Source organism: Micropterus dolomieu, linkage group LG01, assembly GCF_021292245.1.
Source record: "Micropterus dolomieu isolate WLL.071019.BEF.003 ecotype Adirondacks linkage group LG01, ASM2129224v1, whole genome shotgun sequence".
NCBI lineage: Eukaryota > Metazoa > Chordata > Actinopteri > Centrarchiformes > Centrarchidae > Micropterus > Micropterus dolomieu.
In genome coordinates, this window is record NC_060150.1 from 30,928,673 (window position 1) to 30,945,461 (window position 16,789).

A 16,789-nucleotide genomic window follows, 5' to 3' on the forward strand; every position below is an offset into this window, starting at 1 on the left:
GTCTTTCAAACAGAGATAACCTGATCAAGACATCTGGTTAAGAAACTGGCTCCGTTCACAGAATAAAAACTGACATGTTACAGTGTTAGCTTTCACAAGGGAGCATATCAGTGCCTGCTAATAAGGGAGTGCTGGCATTTATGGTGAAAGGTGGGACGTTTAATTTCCATCCCTTTTCTTTCCAATGATTGCTTTTATATGCCACCCAGTGCTCATTTTCTAAGCTGCCATGCTCTGAGACTCTCCAGCATGCCTTGCAACTTTCCCTCAGAGAAATATCAATTTCTTAATTTGTTTTACTGCAGCTTTGAGAGGTCTCCCTCGCTTATTTAGCGATCCACTGGGAGAACGTTTGCTATAGCCAAAGAATTCATATTACCACCTGCATTTCAATCCGCCCATGATCCATCAGCGCCTCCCTGGGGTGGTTTTATGCCGGATTATTAACTTGGAAGCGCAGTGCTTTTGTTCATTGGCATTTTAATTTTGGACCCCTTAGTAATTGAGTAACAGGGGCCCATCATGCTGCACAAAAGAAAGAGATTGAGCATGCAGAGGTTGAAAATTCTCATAAGCTGTCAGGAAAGCGGGCGCGAATGAATACCTCCTCGCTTTCTATTGTTCCAACACAAAATAGTGAAACTGTGTTTCTGTTCGGCCTGCTTTTTCTCAGCAGTCAGCTGAAATGAAAGGTGATCAGGACCAAAAAAGAAAATGTCTGGTAAGGCCAAGTTTGCTGTCAGCTTAATAGAAACTGTAGCAGTCCTCTGAAGTCATGTGTATTTTATTTGTTTCTTCAAGGAAGTTTAGTCTCCGCCGGTATTTTATGTTTTTTCAAACAGTACAGCTGTAAAGAAGAGTGAATAGACATGTAAATGTCAAGCCATAACATGAGCAGCATTTGGCCTGTCTAACACTCATAAACATGTACAGTTTCTCCTGATAATGGAGCCAAAGATAATCCACACATAAAAACCCAGATGGCCTTTGTCAGGATGTATACAAGAATGCACTGTGGACAAATCACAGGGGGATAGAAACTTGGATGGAATTGGGTACATACACAGAACGTGGACACATTATTATGAGCACTAATGCAGCCTAGTCCTGCAATGACCCGTCAGAAAGCTGTGGATCTTATCTCTTGAGGCCAGCGTACAGTAAATAAAGCATATTCTTAACCAATTCCAAAAATTACATTTCTAAATTTTTTTGGCGGGTTGCCAGAAATAATTAAACACACCGTACATAGTTTATATGCGTACAATTAGAGTGAAAGATACTTGCATTGATATCTGCACACCACATGTTCTCAGATGAGTGTGTAACTGTTCAGGCTGATGCAGTTCAGTCCAATCTGTGTCTCCTCAGCTGTGTGTGAAAGCCCAGATGGATCACTGATGGAGGAGAACAAGATGTGAGCTACAGGTTACATTAACTTCAACTCTCTCCTGTGATGTCCATTAGTAAAGGATAGATCTGTGATGATAATAATTGTCCTTAGCTCCTGGTGTGGACAAATTTACTTTAAATCTGCTGGTGGCTGATATAACTAAGCTTGTATTGTTTCAAGCCTGCTGGAATGATCTTTTAGCCTGTTCATGCTCGTACAGTTCAGTCTCTGAAAACCAAACCACTTTCTTCAAGCCAACCTATTGTTGTCTAGAGTGATGGTGAGGTTGGAAAATGTTGGGTAAGATGTTGGCTGGCATTAGCACCATGTGAGGCTAGTGGACACGGAGAGAAGACATATTAAGATTTGGCAGATGTTGGGAGTGCTTGTGAATGCCAGAATTTAGTGCAGAGTAGTGCTTTGTGTTGATTAGACTGATTGTTTAAAATGAACTGCCATGGGACATGTTGGCTTGCTAAACCTGGGCACTTTCGAACATGCCTGAATTTTTTATGTATTCAAACTAAGCTTCAGCACTTCTCTCTAGGATCTCAATCCAGCATGAAGTACTAAAATCAGATTCGTTTTTTTAGTAAATGTCTTAAAAGGCGATCTGCACATTTCATCCCTGTGATATATTTCATTCCTTTCCAGTGGATGTGGAAAGCTCATTTTCAGACAGAGCATCATACTGCAATAACCAACACACCCTTTGCCTCTGTCCCTTGCCCAATGGGGCTCCAGCTGGGTGCCGCTGCTTCCTTTACCATTTATGTTGGCACAGGGAACGGCAGCTCCGTGGCCCCAGAGCACTGCTCTCTTTTCAAAACAGGAAGAACGCACTGCTCTCTGATGCACACTGGAGACAAAAAAACAAACCAACGAGGGTCCAGAGGCATGAGGCAGCAGGCTGAGGAGGATAATAACAGGAGATCCAAGCCGGTGCTCAACCCTTTACTGCACATGGTGTCGTCTTACTGAATTGTATGCTCTGGTCATTTTCTGTGCCAGCAGAGTACATGGGATGCTTGACAGTTTTCCCTTAATGTTTGACAGATATCTATCCAGATAAATTAAACATGTAAGGTAGCTTTAGCCCTTAATGTTACAGTTTGCCTGTATTATACCATTAAATAGGGCACTGGTTGTTGATCAATACCAGTCACTCAAAAATTGCTTGACCAGATGAGGTTTCTGGCTTTACTTACTTTTCAGCCTGTACCGGTTGTTGTTGCAATCCCTCGGTCGCAAACAGACGGTGATCTAAATCCCACATTGCTTGCATTTAACTTGTCAAAGAGCATGTTATTATTGACAGCAATGGTTTTGTAGTGCGATTGCGGGCAGTGGGTGGTTACTCTAACCTGGGGGCTTTTCCACACTAAACCTGGTCCTTTAGGAAGACCTATTCTGGTTTTGTGGATTTGAACCAGCAAAGAGCAGGACTACATGTGCACCTATGCCGTCTATTGTTACATCATGGAAGAACCGCTTCTATGTGTTCATTTTACTGTCAATTTGCTTACTTACATCACTTCACAAAATGATTCAACATTTTGCCGACTTGAATTTGTTTCAAAATCTGACACAACACGACAAAGTCAAAATTCATTATAACAGATATAAATAATGTACTTATCAGGCCCAAAGAGTATTTACTGTAAGCGTAGGACTCTCTACTCATGAATAGCTAACACTCATGACTTTAACAGTGACCTTTCGTGTACTCTGTTTTTCTTTCTTTCCACCGAAAACCCAAAAAATAAATAAGGGCAGATGAAAAGGTGCCTTGCTGGCAGAGGTGGGCCGCGTTTCCGTATTGTCGCTCCTTGTTAGCCGTTGATGGGCTGTCTCCACGGTGGACAGCTGCAGCCACCAAGGCGGAGGGAAGGAATGCGCGCGCACACACACACACAGACGTACATCTGCTGGCATGTCAGTGCCCTCCCTGATCTCTGATGACATGCCAACCACCGTGTCCTGCTCTGACGCCAGCCGTCATCAACACACACACAGTATGCACAGGCACAGGCAGAGCAACCAGAGGGTGGTTTTGCATGAGCACGGGCCTGACGGAAAAAAGCTGCAGCTTCTGTGAAAGGGGATACAGAACTAAGTTCACTTCAGCTGTGTTGTCACACAGTGGGGCGACTCCACTGCTGGCTTGTTTTGCTTTATTCTTATTTTTCATACAGAAACTCTGTTTTACTTCAGCTGATGGATGAGGGGAAGCCCAAACCTGCTTCTTCAGATGGGACGCATGACGGCTTAGGTGTCAAGAATGTGCCCACCCATCCATTAACCTGTCCAACAAAACACCATTGTCGGGAGCGAAAACAAAATGTGAGTTAGCATCTCTGTCATTGCTGTACATCTGTATTATCATGCTTGCGGTTATAAATACTTAAAGACTTAGTATTTACCCTATAATATACGCCATGTGGGCAATTCATCTAATAAACAGAAAAGACTAAACAGAAAAGAACACTTGGAGTTTGTGTTTATCATTCTGTGCATTGTGAGCACTCCAAGCACAAAGCATGACAACCACTGACATTTTTATGTATACATGACCAGAAGGAAATTCAAACCAGAAGACCAAACTCTGGTTTACGTTTTATTCCTGTTTAAACAGCAATAAAAGGATAATTGGGTTTGAGAGTCACTGAGTTACTAAGAAAAGGCCCTTTATAATGAAAATTACTTCACAGATAGTCGGTTTACTTGAAGTTAATGTTCCAAACACAGGAGAGCTGGTGAGGGATGATTTTGTTCTGGAAACGGTTCTGATTGAGCTCGTTTCTACAACACTTGACCTGTGCTTTAAAAAACACCTGCTCAACATTTAATGATCTTGCTTTCAGCACTCCAAATGTCTCGCCTTGGTGCCAAACTCCAGGTTCCTTTTCAACTTGAGGCTGATGCAAATTTATCATCGGCACCCTTCAGGCAGGCGTCCATTAAAAATCTTGAAATGTTGAAAACTTCGCGGCCAAGGAACAATCGAATGATTGCTTGTTTAAAAATGACATGTACCAGACCTTTTAGGTGTCGTGAAAATTCCATGTGCTAAAGACAGAGAATTGCCAGTTTGACGGCCTGTGAAAATGCCACACTGTTAATCGCACTTTCATATTTATGATTTGGAAAATGTGGGGTGTTGTGCAGGAGCAAAAAAAACTCATTGTTTTATGCCAACGTTTTGCACGTGCAGAACAGACGTCCATAGCCATAACAAACACAAGCGTTCATGTAATAAGACACAGTGTGCTTGTTTTGCTCACAAGCACCAACTGATTAGAGGGTTGGAAACTCGGTCAACTCCTTCTTCTTTTCCGCGTAATGAGCGCTCAGTTGTCCTACAGCCTTGGCGTGCTCCTCGTCCACCTCCTCCTTTAATCTCTGCTGCTCCTTCAGAAACTCTGCCCACTCATCTTTCAAACGCTCCATGTTTGTTTGCAGCTGGGTGCCCTGGAAGGACAAGAAAAGATGGCAGAGAGTTTTTATTTTTTGCCTCACACCAATCTTTGTATTCGCAGAAAAGACAAATACTTCACTTTGACCAGAGGTTTTAGTGGTCGATTACAGTAAATGCGAGATTAAGCCAGTTTTCAAGTCAGTCACAAATTTACTACTTTAGCAGTCACACCCTCTTGCAATCATACACTACATTGAGAATGCTGATCATTTAAGCAGTGTGTGGTGCCTGGACACTGGCCTTCAGCCTACACATGTAATGCTGTATCTATACAAAGCAATCCAATCTGTTTTTTTCCAAGGCTATGATTCCTTTGCATGGAGTAGTTTTTACCTGTTGTGCCTCTAGCTCCCTCTGCTGGACTCTGTCTGCCATGTGATTAGCAGCCTCTACTGTGAGAGAAAAGCAATCAAATATTCTTACCATCAAGATTTACATTTACTACAACACAACACAGATATAACACTTTTTTAAGATCAGCATTGTTCGTAAAAAAAAATAGCATTTCCTTTGACATCATACCATCACAGGGATTCAAAAGGTCAAGCATGAAATGACACAATTCTAGCACAATTTAAAAAAAAGTCTCAAGTGTGACAGAGAAGACTTACACCGTTTAATGACATCAGACAGCTGCTGGTTCACACCCTCTAAAGTTGTGGGCTGCATTTGCTCAGTGGCTTCCAGCACCATTTTGTCGAGGTTCTCCAGCAGTCTGCTCTCCCTGTGGCCACGTTTTTCCTGAAAAAGCAGCAGAGGAAAGCTTAGCTTTGCCGCACACTGAAAATGTATGCTTCTTAAGTCATTGAGTGTAGCGCTTGGGCTTAACATGTTGCATCCATCAATATGACAACAAAAACACAAAAAACAAACAAAAGAGTTGGATTTACCTGATATTAAGTAAGAGACAATATATATATATATATCTTTGAAAAGTATATTGATCACTCCACTAAAGATTTTATTTGGCTTCAATCAGAAAAATCAGTACATCATGATATTTCTTATAGTGGAAATAAATACAATATATGGAAATCTGCAGTCAAGGTATTGGGCTACATGGTTCAAATATAATGATGAAAACTATAAACTGTAGTGTGGTATGTGGATGTGTGGCACAGTGGTGTTTGCAGTGTGTCCCCTGACACTTTCTTTTTCTGTTTAGCCATGTCTCTGTATGTATTCATAGCAGGTGTTCTGATGTGGGTCTTATGACATTCGTGCACTCACAGGATTTAATGTCCACAGTTGATGTTTTTTCCTAATAGCAGCAAGAAAGCGATACATCAATTGGTGTGACTTTTTCCTTAGATTGATGTCAGTGTCTGATAAACAGCTTGACAGCAGTGTTAAAGGATAAGAAGTCGAAATATCTGTAATAAGTGACACTGTAGCCATGAGTCAAACATCATGGCAAAGAGTTACATCATCCTTACAAGTAAGTCTAAACTTTTAAAATGGTTTGCAGCCTTATTAATGGGGCAATAGTGTCTCACTTTATTTGGCGTTAGCAATGGAGTCATCTGTCCAGGCAGTTTAGAGCCTGTAATACTGGGTGCATGATTGGTAATTTCATAGTGAACCATATAAAGTGCGCAGATGACCTTGCAGGTTTTCAGCAGCTCCTTACATTGTTTCCTGTGTAGGTGTGGAACATGATTTCAAACATAATGCCAATAAGAGTGTCGTCATGATCTGCAGAAATAAAGATGATCGATGTTTAAAATATCCTGACTTTAAACTAGCTAACAATAAACTTAGTGTCTGTAATAAGGTAAAATATTGTGGTCATTTTATCACAGATCAAACGACAGATGATGAAGATACTGATGATGTATGCATAAGCCAATATTCTTTACACAAGTTCGGGTCATATACGGTTGATGTAAAGATATCTCTGTTAAAAGCATATTGTACACCACTCTATACTTGCACTTGTGATAAATTGTGCAAAGGCAAGTCTACAGAAACTCAAAGTACCACATATAACGATGCAACGAAGTTGAAGTTCGCTGACGACACAACGGTCATCGGCCTCATCCGGGACGGTGATGAGTCAGCCTACAGATGGGAGGTTGATCAGCTGGCTCTCTGGTACGGCCAGAACAACCAGGAGCTTAACACACTCAAAACTGTGGAGATGATCGTGGACTTCAGGAGGAGCCCCCCACTACCATACTCAATAGCCCTGTGTCTGCTGTGGAATCCTTCATATTTCTGGGATCCACTATATCCCAGGACCTAAAGTGGGAGCCCAACATGGGCACCATCATCAAGAAGGACCAGCAGAGGATGTACTTCCTGCGTCAGCTCAGGAAGCTCAGCCTGCTGATCCAGTTCTACACAGCCATCATCCAGTCTGTTCTCTTCTTTCACCATGATTTACAATGGTGTTTTTTATACGTCTTCATATTGGTTTATCCTCTTTAACAGGAAATGCAGTCTTTATAGCTTTGAACCAAGGATGAAAACTTAGGCTAGTTATGCAGAGTTATTTAATGTTTAGACAATCAACCTAAAAGGCAACACCTGGGCAACAAGAAATCTGTCAGTCACATGTTCCAATAGTTTTGCTCACTTGAAAAATGGGTGGGTTCAAACAAAGGGTGATATGTCCTGAGTTGTTTAACACATCTAGATGTGAATACCAGGAAATAAAAGCTGAAATTCTGAACTCTTGTCTCATACTCGTGTGTGTGTGTGTGTGTGTGTGTGTGTGTGTGTGTGTGTGTGTGTGTGTGTGTTGTATGAAAAGCAAAACAAAAAAAAACCCTCCGCAAAAACATCCTCCCACAGGGTTGTCTGAAGTTTGGGTCAGCTACAACACAGCTTGTATATATGTATGTGTGTGTGGATGTGGGGTCCATGGCCATTGTCACAGTGTTAAGGCCACAGTGTCACATCATAATTTCATGTCAAGTAGCCTACCTCAAACTCTCTCACAAAGTAGCGGATCTCTGCACTGACGACTGGCCTGTGGTCTAACAGTCGGGACTGGATATCACCTACATCTGCAGGACCAACACAACCCAGATTAAATGCAGTTAAACAAGATCTCACAAAATAGAAGGTTTTTAAAAGAATTAGCTGCAATCTGAGGTTAGAGGTGAACAACAAGTCAAACATGCTGACAAAGAGATGGATTTGTCAGCAGTGGATTTCACTCACCTTGAGCAATCTTCTCCATTTTATTTATTTTTTTTTACAAACCCCGCTGACAGGTTGGTTTTAGTAGTTTATTCACACTTTTGTTTCCTGTGGCGCAGCTAGCTCAACCAGCTACTAATTGCTAATCGCTTTCTAAATGCGAAGCTAGCAGGCAGCGAAAGAGCTAAGTTAGCACAACTAAACCACCGGTCATTAACTGGCCCACACGTTATTTCTATAGTAATACAGATCAGCTACAACACGAACAAAATGCAATGGTCTTTCTCTAACTGTGGTCAGGTGAATGGAAGTCAGCTGACTGCAGTGTAAATATTTACTACTACTTCCGGGTGCTAGGCCGTGGGCTGAACCAAGCGGCTGAAAGAGGGGTGTCACATTCAGCTTAGTACGCGGTCCACTCGCGGTTTGATCTTTTTTTTACCAGTCCACGGGAAATATAACATTCTGACGTATCTTCTGAGGCAGGCTACAGTGACGTACTCTGTACTGTGTAGCTTTTTAATGTCTGTGTGAGACAGAATGAGCGACAGTACTGTGGACCTATAGTCTGTGGTGTAGACTGAGGTTTTGCGTGTATGTGGACAGCAGATGTCAGTCTTGCTCTGTGGTGGAGCAAAGTAGCTTTTAAAACTCATTTACACTCATTATTTGTTCAAAAAACATACAACAACCACAATAATAATAATAATAATAATAATAATAATAATAATAATAATAATAATAATAAATGTGGCTTACAATCCAATTCGAGTCTTATGTCTTTTTGGAGTCTTTCCAACTAGTTTATTTAAACCCTGGTTCTCCCTTGTAATAATTCACCCTTAATAAGTGGGTTTTATACATTTCAACTAATGGCTTTACACTTTGCGGCAAAGAACTCATTTACTTATGCTTTACACAGTAATTATAATCTATTAATACTAATAACTTTGAGGTTGCCAGGTTGTGAAACATCCCTGTAGCTGTTTATCCTTCTCCAGCAGTAACCTTTGCTCATTAGGTGGACCACACATACCTTCTGGGGAGTATCTGATCCAAATTCCATTATATTAACAACGTTTGACATGTATACATCTGGACTTGATGGCCAATTAGAAAGTGTAACACTCACAAGTATTTATATAATGTGTTTCCTACACTTAATATAACTGCTTTATCACCAAAAAGAAAAAAGGATAAACACAAGCCAGAGGGATTTTTCACAACATGACAACCCAAAAGTGGCTATTATTAATGTCTTATAACTAATATATAATGCATTAATTCATGATTTATTAACCAATAATAAAGTAATTTGTTACACCCTTAATAAAAGCTGCCTTATTAAAAATTGGCACCTTATAGTTGTACAATAATGATTAAATTAATCTTTACTCAGGGACTAGAGCATCAATAGTTGGTTACCAAATGTTGAGTAATATTTAATGTTTAGTGACCTTATCATATAGAGTGCACAGTAACATTCTGTTCTTTGCTATGAGTTTTAAATGATATCCTGCTGCTAAAGATTATTTAGGAAAGCAATAATGAAACCCTTTTATAACAGTCGCAGATTACTGAAAATCAATCACACCTATTAGTCCCATTGAGAATAATAAATTAATTATTGTTTGTAGGAGATAAATATACTAAGACATCTTACCTCTATATTAATCAGAGAACAAAATATGATCTTTGTAGAGAAGTTCCCTTTTTGCTGACCTCCCAGTGTCTGCATTGGGACCACAAGATGGCACCAAATCTCTCACATTAGCTTTTATAATCCAGGCCTGGTAAAAGCCCCTTGTGACTGAATTATCTTGGATTTAGAAAGTGCCTTTATAACACTTTATGGAATGCAAATATATTGGCATAAATGTATTAATAAACACAGCACTTGTGGCAAGAGTAAAGTACATGTAGATATTCACTCAGGGTGAGAAGAGGCATTGTTTGGGGCAAATGTTGCATATTAGTTGTCAAAAGTTTATTTGTGAGCCCTAAATTCATTAGGACTGTCATGCTCAGTCAGGAGAAAATCATTAAGGCACCACTTAAGTCCCCCACTGTCCACATTGCTTAGTTAAACACTGATTACATGCACCATTAGTTTTGATTTGGGCCTATTAAAGAGATTAAATGATTGATCAACAGCCAAGGGATATAAAAAAAAAAAAAATAAACCTCCACTGCAGCCTCATGTTGAGTCTGAGGGAGCATGAGAGGATCTCTGACAACAAAACATGTCGGATCCAGCAGAGGCGTTCTGTGACAGGAATGTGTTGTTTTGTTTATTTATGACTCTGCAGGGTGAAATTAAAAACATTAAGATCAACTCGAAGAACAGTAGAGGGTCTGGTTAAATGCAGCATTCATTACCATATTTAAAGCATAGCAGAAAATCAAAATCTAATTTGTACTTTACAATAATAAAGAAGAGAAGATGTTAAAAAAATCTCATGAATTATTTTATACTTACTGTATTTTATATATATATAAGTATATACATATATATTTATATATTGTAGATCGTTTTTTTTTTTTTAATTAAATAAATATGGTTTGTATACCAATAATAACAGACAAAAATATAATGTTAGCATAATGATTTATATTTGGAGTTCTGAAAAGCATTCTTCTCTACAAAATGGGAACTTAAATCAATTATCATATGTATTATTTTGAAATGTAATAAACATTTAAATGCTGTTTAACTTGGGGGTTGGGAAGCATGCATTTTAAAGGCTTTACATAGTCACATTTTGAGGAGGGAGAAAAAGCAGCTCAGACCTCCACTACTCAAAAACTTATCCAAAGTTTAGATTTCCACAGCATTAAAGAATTCGGAGGGCCTGGCCAATATCAACATAACGAGGAAACATCTGTCCTTCTGCATCATTATCTGCAAGCGTTGTGACGCTGGGCTGCAGTTTGCATGCGAGAGCTCGTTGCATGAGAGCGGATCATGTGTTTCTCTGTATTTCTGTCCCACAGGTCCATTAAGTGAATTCTGCTTTTTTGTTTGACACCCCTGCACAAAACACACAGCCTTTTCCGGGACATGCTCCAAAAATTTTGCTAAAAAAAGAAGCAAAGACAACGCTCAAAGTTATAACAGAGAAGTGAAGCTTATTCATGGTAAATGTGCGATCGCTTAATTCAATAATATTTTTTTCTAACTGTCCACAATAGATAAAATCATTTGAATTCTGTTAATAATAGTTTATTATAGAGAATTACTAATGACTATTTGATTTATTGTCAGGTAGTTTAGACAAATAGTTAGGCCTATGTAAATACTATAATTTAAGTAGAAGCTCTGCAAATGAGATTTCAGTCATACTATTTGATTGTTTGGTTGGAAAATATTAATGATGTGATCGTGAATTGTTCAGATTTTCCCTCTTGACCCAAATACTTTAACAGTGTCTTATAAACGCATGTAATCATTTACTAATGCACATTAAAAATGCATTTCCTGTGACAGAGTCTCTTTGAATTATCCATCAGCTTGTCATTGTGAGTTAGATATGTACCTGAGCACAGTGAACACAATTTGTATCTATTTTCCTTGTCATTTGAGACACAATCTTTCCGCCAATGTTTTTTTACAACACCTCCACATATGATCTGTGCACAGTATGCAGGACCAAAGCAGCAGTATTTCACCCCCCACCCCTTGTGTGCCCATGCTCGCCAGTATCCAGATGATCTCCTGCAGCACTTCCAACAAACGGTGCTTCAGCAGTGCAGTGGGAGGTCTGGGAGTGTGCTTTACCAAACATGCCCACTGGCCCTGAGATCGCCCCGGTGACGCTCTTGCCTCCGTGCCTCTCTCCTCCCCGGCCTGACCACACCGCCCCTGTAACGACGGTGCTCGATTTACCCACTGGGTATAATTATTCTGCATTTTGCTGCTCTCTCTTTCTCTCTCTCTCTCTCTCTCTCTCACTTGGCTCGGCTGGGTCTTGACACCGAGGTCCAGGCGTAGGGCCGCAGGGCCGCTGCTTTGTGTTCACAGCGCCACTCTCTGCACCGTGGCTCTGAACAGGTGGGGGGTGGTGATGCGAAAGGGGGGAATGGGAAGGAGGAGGAGGGGGGTGTTATTCACTGGATGCCAAGGCCTCTGAGCCGGAGGGGAGGTGATGGTGCAGGGGTGGTAAGAGAGGACCTGCTGCCCAGCAACCCACCTACCTGATTCTGCCCTTCTCACTCTCCATATCCAGTTTCTTATTTCATTTAGGCTACTCTCTCTCTCCCTCTCTCTCTCTCTCTCTCTCTCTCTCTCTTTCAGTCCCAGCTGTCCTTCATCCCAGCACCACCACTTTCTTGTCCCTCTGCCTACTGGAGGCGGGATTCTTCCGAGCTGTCCGCCATGGAGAAGAGGTGGGGGTGGGGGGGATAAAAGCCAAAAATAGAAGAAAAAGTAGACAGTTAAACCATGAAGAATGGAGTGCAGCAGGAAGGTAAAGGCTCAAACAAACACACTCAAGGCCTTTATGCAGTGGCACTTTACAAGTCACTGTGTTGCGTGACACTATCCTGCTGTCACTCTGTCCCAAGGCCTGATGGGAAGACACAGTGGTGGTACATGGCTCACAGCCTGAAAATCAACATATGTACTCATCATCCTGCGCTTTTCAGGGAAGGGAAGATTTTTTTTTTCTCTTTCACAGCAAAAACAGAACGAAACCTTGTCAGGCTCATCTCGAACTGCCCGTTTTCACTGAGGCATTCGGGGAGGACTGGGAGTGTGTGTGTGTGTTTGCAGTGTGTCGGCCACGGTTAGCGTTTGCGGAGGGCCCCTGCCGCCATTTCAGTGCTCGTCCCGGAGATTAACGGGAACCGCACTGTCATTTCTCCCATGGGGGGCTGTCCCACTGTCCTCTCCCGTCCCAGCACGGGGAGGGATCGTGTCTTTCTCCAAGAGGCAGTGTCGAAGTCGACTGAGGGCAACAGGCTGTGGGGGAGGCTCCAGACCTGTTGAGGCAGAGCGTCCTGCAAAGTGCCCACAATCAAAGTGACAGATGTTGGGGTGGAGGGAGCGCTGAGCGAGGAGATCTCTCCGTTTGTGGCGTGCAAAATCGCTGGCTGTAGCATTTCAAACACACATATGAACTTCAATAACACATACACATGCATGCACACACACTACAACTTCAGCAGAGGAGGAGTTGAGACTGCGAGGTGGAAGGGGGAGCGTCGACTGAGCTCAACTTGATGTTTTTTGAAGTTTTTCTTCAGTTTGTGTGTGTGCGCTCGCGCTCGCGCTCGCGCGCGTGTGTGTTCACTGATATTCGACGTGGGACAGAGCAGAGGAGAAAGGCAAGGAGTAGGAAAAAGGGGGTCTGCCCTGGGGTCACACACACACACACACACACACACACACACACACACAAAAACTCAAACACACACTCATACTAAAAACACACACACTTCTCGGGCTGCTGTGGCATGTTTGGAGCAGTGCCTCGTCAGATTAGGGCCATGCTGGCTGTGTTTGATGGCCAACCTGGACAGACAAGGCCTGCCAGGCACAAACTGCTCAGGCACATGATGTCAGGGCGGACACACACACACACATACACAAAAATTATCCCGCGCCAGACCAAAGAGACAGATGACACCCAGCATGAAGCTAAAGCCAAATCTGTAAGCATCCGCTGCGATCCAGCTGGCTAGCCCTAGGGTACCTGTCTCTGCGAAGTGGAATCAGCGTCACCCCCGTGAGCTGTCAAATTAGCTCACAGGGCTGGAAATGCTGAAGAGATTTGGCCCCTCGTTGTGGAAGAGCAAAAAAGAGGGGGGAAGGGAGGGCGGTATTAAGAAACGTTATTAATTCATCCTCCTGTTTGGAAAAATGGTTGAACTCCCAACAACGTAAAAATCAGGAAAGGTGGAATTATTAGTGTGAACCTGTGGAGGGGGGAGGCTTAGTTATGAAGGCACACACACACACACACACACACTACACAACACACACACACACATACACACACACACACACACACACACAAAGGGCACATGTATACATATACACACACACACACACACAAAGGGCACATGTATACATACAAACACACACACACACAAGCACTGTTCCAACGCCAGTGAACACACACATGCACGCACATACATGCAGATACTAGCAGATGCACATGCTCAGACACAGTAAAAACTGTTATCTCATGCACACATGCCTCATGACTTATGCACGCACATATACATGCATGCACATACACACACACACACACACACACACACACACACACACACACACACAAAGTGCCAGGAGCTAGTCTTCAATTACTGCCAATGCTAAGCAGTCACCTGGGAGAGATGTACCATGTTTGAGTGGAAAGGCATTTCCACCAAGATTTTCTTCTTGTCCCAGTTGTGAGACAGCTGTGAATGTCAGGCACATGATCAAAAATGACATTAAACAAAACATCAAATGTTTCCTCTGTGAACATTTACATCGCAGGAAATGATCAAGGGAAGCCTGCCTGCAAAGTGAGATTTGAAACAACTGTTGAATGTGTAAAAAGGTGCAAGCTGAAAAAATAGTTCATTTAGTTCTAAGTTGTTCAGCAACATCAAGGAAGACATTGTGCATTAAATGAACTTTAAATACACGAAAGACATATTTCAAAAGACTTATTTTCCAACTCAGTGCTGCTGCAGTGGTCAGCTCGTCGCTGAGAAATGTGTGATGTACTTTCTGTGTGGTTTGCATGTTCTCCCAGTGCTTACGCAGGTTCTCTCCAGGTATTCTGGTTTCCTCCCACAATCCAAAGACATGCAGGTTAGGTTAATTGCCCTTAGTTGCCCTTGACTGTGAACGTGAATGGCTGTTTGTCTCTTTGTGTCAGCTCTGTGATTGTCTGGTGAACTGTGCAGGGTGGACCCTGCCTCTCGCCTAATGTCAGCTGGGATCCAGCCCCTCATATTCCTCTAGGGCAGTGGTCCTAAAACTTTTTTGGTTTCAACCCCCTTTTAATGTTACAGGAAGGAATGGCAAAGAAATAAATGGTGTGAGGAGAGGGGTGGTTGTTTATGTTTCATTTTGTAAAATGGCGTATGTGGCTCATTGGTTGTCCACTTATCAGAAGTTCGGTGGTTTGATCTGCATGCTGAAATATCCATGGGCAAAATACTGAACCCCAAACTGCTTTGAGTGGTTGGAAAGCCAATTTTTTTTTCTGGAAATGTACAATAAAATTACAAACCCAGAAAGTAAAGCATTCCTAAGATTAGTCCAAAATTAATAACATATTGTGATTTTCATTAGCCCACATGTTATTACACAAAATGAGAGGATGCTTTTTTCAAAGCAGTGTGGACTACAGCCCTGTTATATACCAAGCTCAAAAATGAATCAGTACAAAAGAGGTTTTGTTCAGTTTTGTCTCTTTGACTCTTTTCATCACTACAGTGCACTGCCTGTAAACTGAGCAGGAGAAACAACTGCTCACTTATTCCAACAAATAAATAAATAAAAGACGGCTGCGTTGAAGTTTTAGCCAGAGCGAAGTCCTTCTGGGCCAATAGTGTCCCTGCAGTGCTGGCGGGCTAATAACCACAGCAGGTTTTCTGTGTGTGAGGTGACATGGACATTAGTGAGGAGGTAGGGACCCCTAACAACAACACTGCTCCCCTGGTGCGTGTGACAACATGTTGACCCCTTTGGAGACCCTGTCCTGTGACTGAGACAGACCAGTGTGTGTGCGTGTGTGTCAGGGTGTAAGATGGAACCTGACAGGAGTTTAGCGCTGATGACCACCATGGCGAGAGATGGCAGCACTACTCCTTGAGGGAGACACTGTCACTCTTCTATGTTTGTACGAGTGTGGGTGTGTGATCGTTCTCACTTGCGGAGCTTCTTCAGGCTTGAAAAGTGTGTTGAAAAACACACACACACTAGTATGAGATCATGTTTTCGCCATGTATATATTAGAATTGTGACTTTAAAAAAAAGTTTCTCAATGTGTCCTTTGAGACGGAATATTTTGGTGGCTTTTTGTTCACTTGTGCACTGCACAAGTTTTTTGACATTTGTATGCCATGTAAAAGATATTATGCAAGTTTCACAACAAATAGAAAAGCAAGAATGAGGTAGAAATTTGGATAAATAGCATTATTTTTCCACAAAATGGCTATCTAGGATATCCTAAATGGTCTGAATTTGTATATCGCCTTTCTAACCATTCAAAATGCTTTTACACTTACATTCACACACCAATGGAACAGCCATCAATTTGCAGACTGGGGGAGTCGGGGATCAAACCACCGACCTTCTGATTAGGGGACAACTGCTCTGACCTCTGACCCACACCCGCCTATATACAACACATATATACAATATAAAGTGGATATGATATAATTTATTTGACAACTTCACTTTCTCCATCAACTTATGAAACCGTGAGATTGGAAACCCTGGAAAAAGTTGGTAAGTTGACCTTGAGTCAAGGGCGTCACTTTGTGTTGAAAAGTGGTGGGGACATATGGGGCTCAGACATTAGGGGTGTGAAGAGACACTTCTCGCTTGCGAGACATCACCGCTCATTACGTAATATTAGGTTCACGAGAACAAGACCAAAAGATCGTTAAACAGTGTTTTAAAAATATCCTCAATGCCGAGTTATTTGAGCAGAGGTCTGGGGTCACCTCCCCCAGGAAATTTTGATCTTTAAACACTTCATTTCCTCCATTCTGGTGAACATTTCTGCACCAATTTATGGTGGAAATGTTTAATTTATGTAAAAGGA

At 41.8% G+C, this 16,789-nt stretch overlaps 1 protein-coding gene and 1 long non-coding RNA gene across 2 annotated transcripts in view; one reads left to right on the forward strand and one right to left on the reverse strand.

Moving 5' to 3' along the window:
* The window catches only part of LOC123980535, a 19,138-nt gene extending 14,883 nt beyond the window's left edge, over nucleotides 1-4,255 (forward strand). The window contains exon 3 of the long non-coding RNA XR_006827516.1: nucleotides 3,608-4,255. This is a non-coding gene — a long non-coding RNA (uncharacterized LOC123980535). The remainder of the gene's footprint in view (nucleotides 1-3,607) is intronic.
* On the reverse strand, nucleotides 3,877-8,370 carry bloc1s5 (biogenesis of lysosomal organelles complex-1, subunit 5, muted). Its single transcript, XM_046064959.1, has 5 exons — nucleotides 8,040-8,370; nucleotides 7,800-7,882; nucleotides 5,483-5,612; nucleotides 5,205-5,263; nucleotides 3,877-4,864 (listed from the first exon to the last, which is right to left on the reverse strand). Exons 1-5 carry the CDS (start codon nucleotides 8,056-8,058, stop codon nucleotides 4,691-4,693), a joined length of 465 nt encoding a protein of 154 aa, XP_045920915.1. The 5' UTR covers nucleotides 8,059-8,370; the 3' UTR covers nucleotides 3,877-4,690.
* Nucleotides 8,371-16,789: the final 8,419 nt, after the last annotated feature.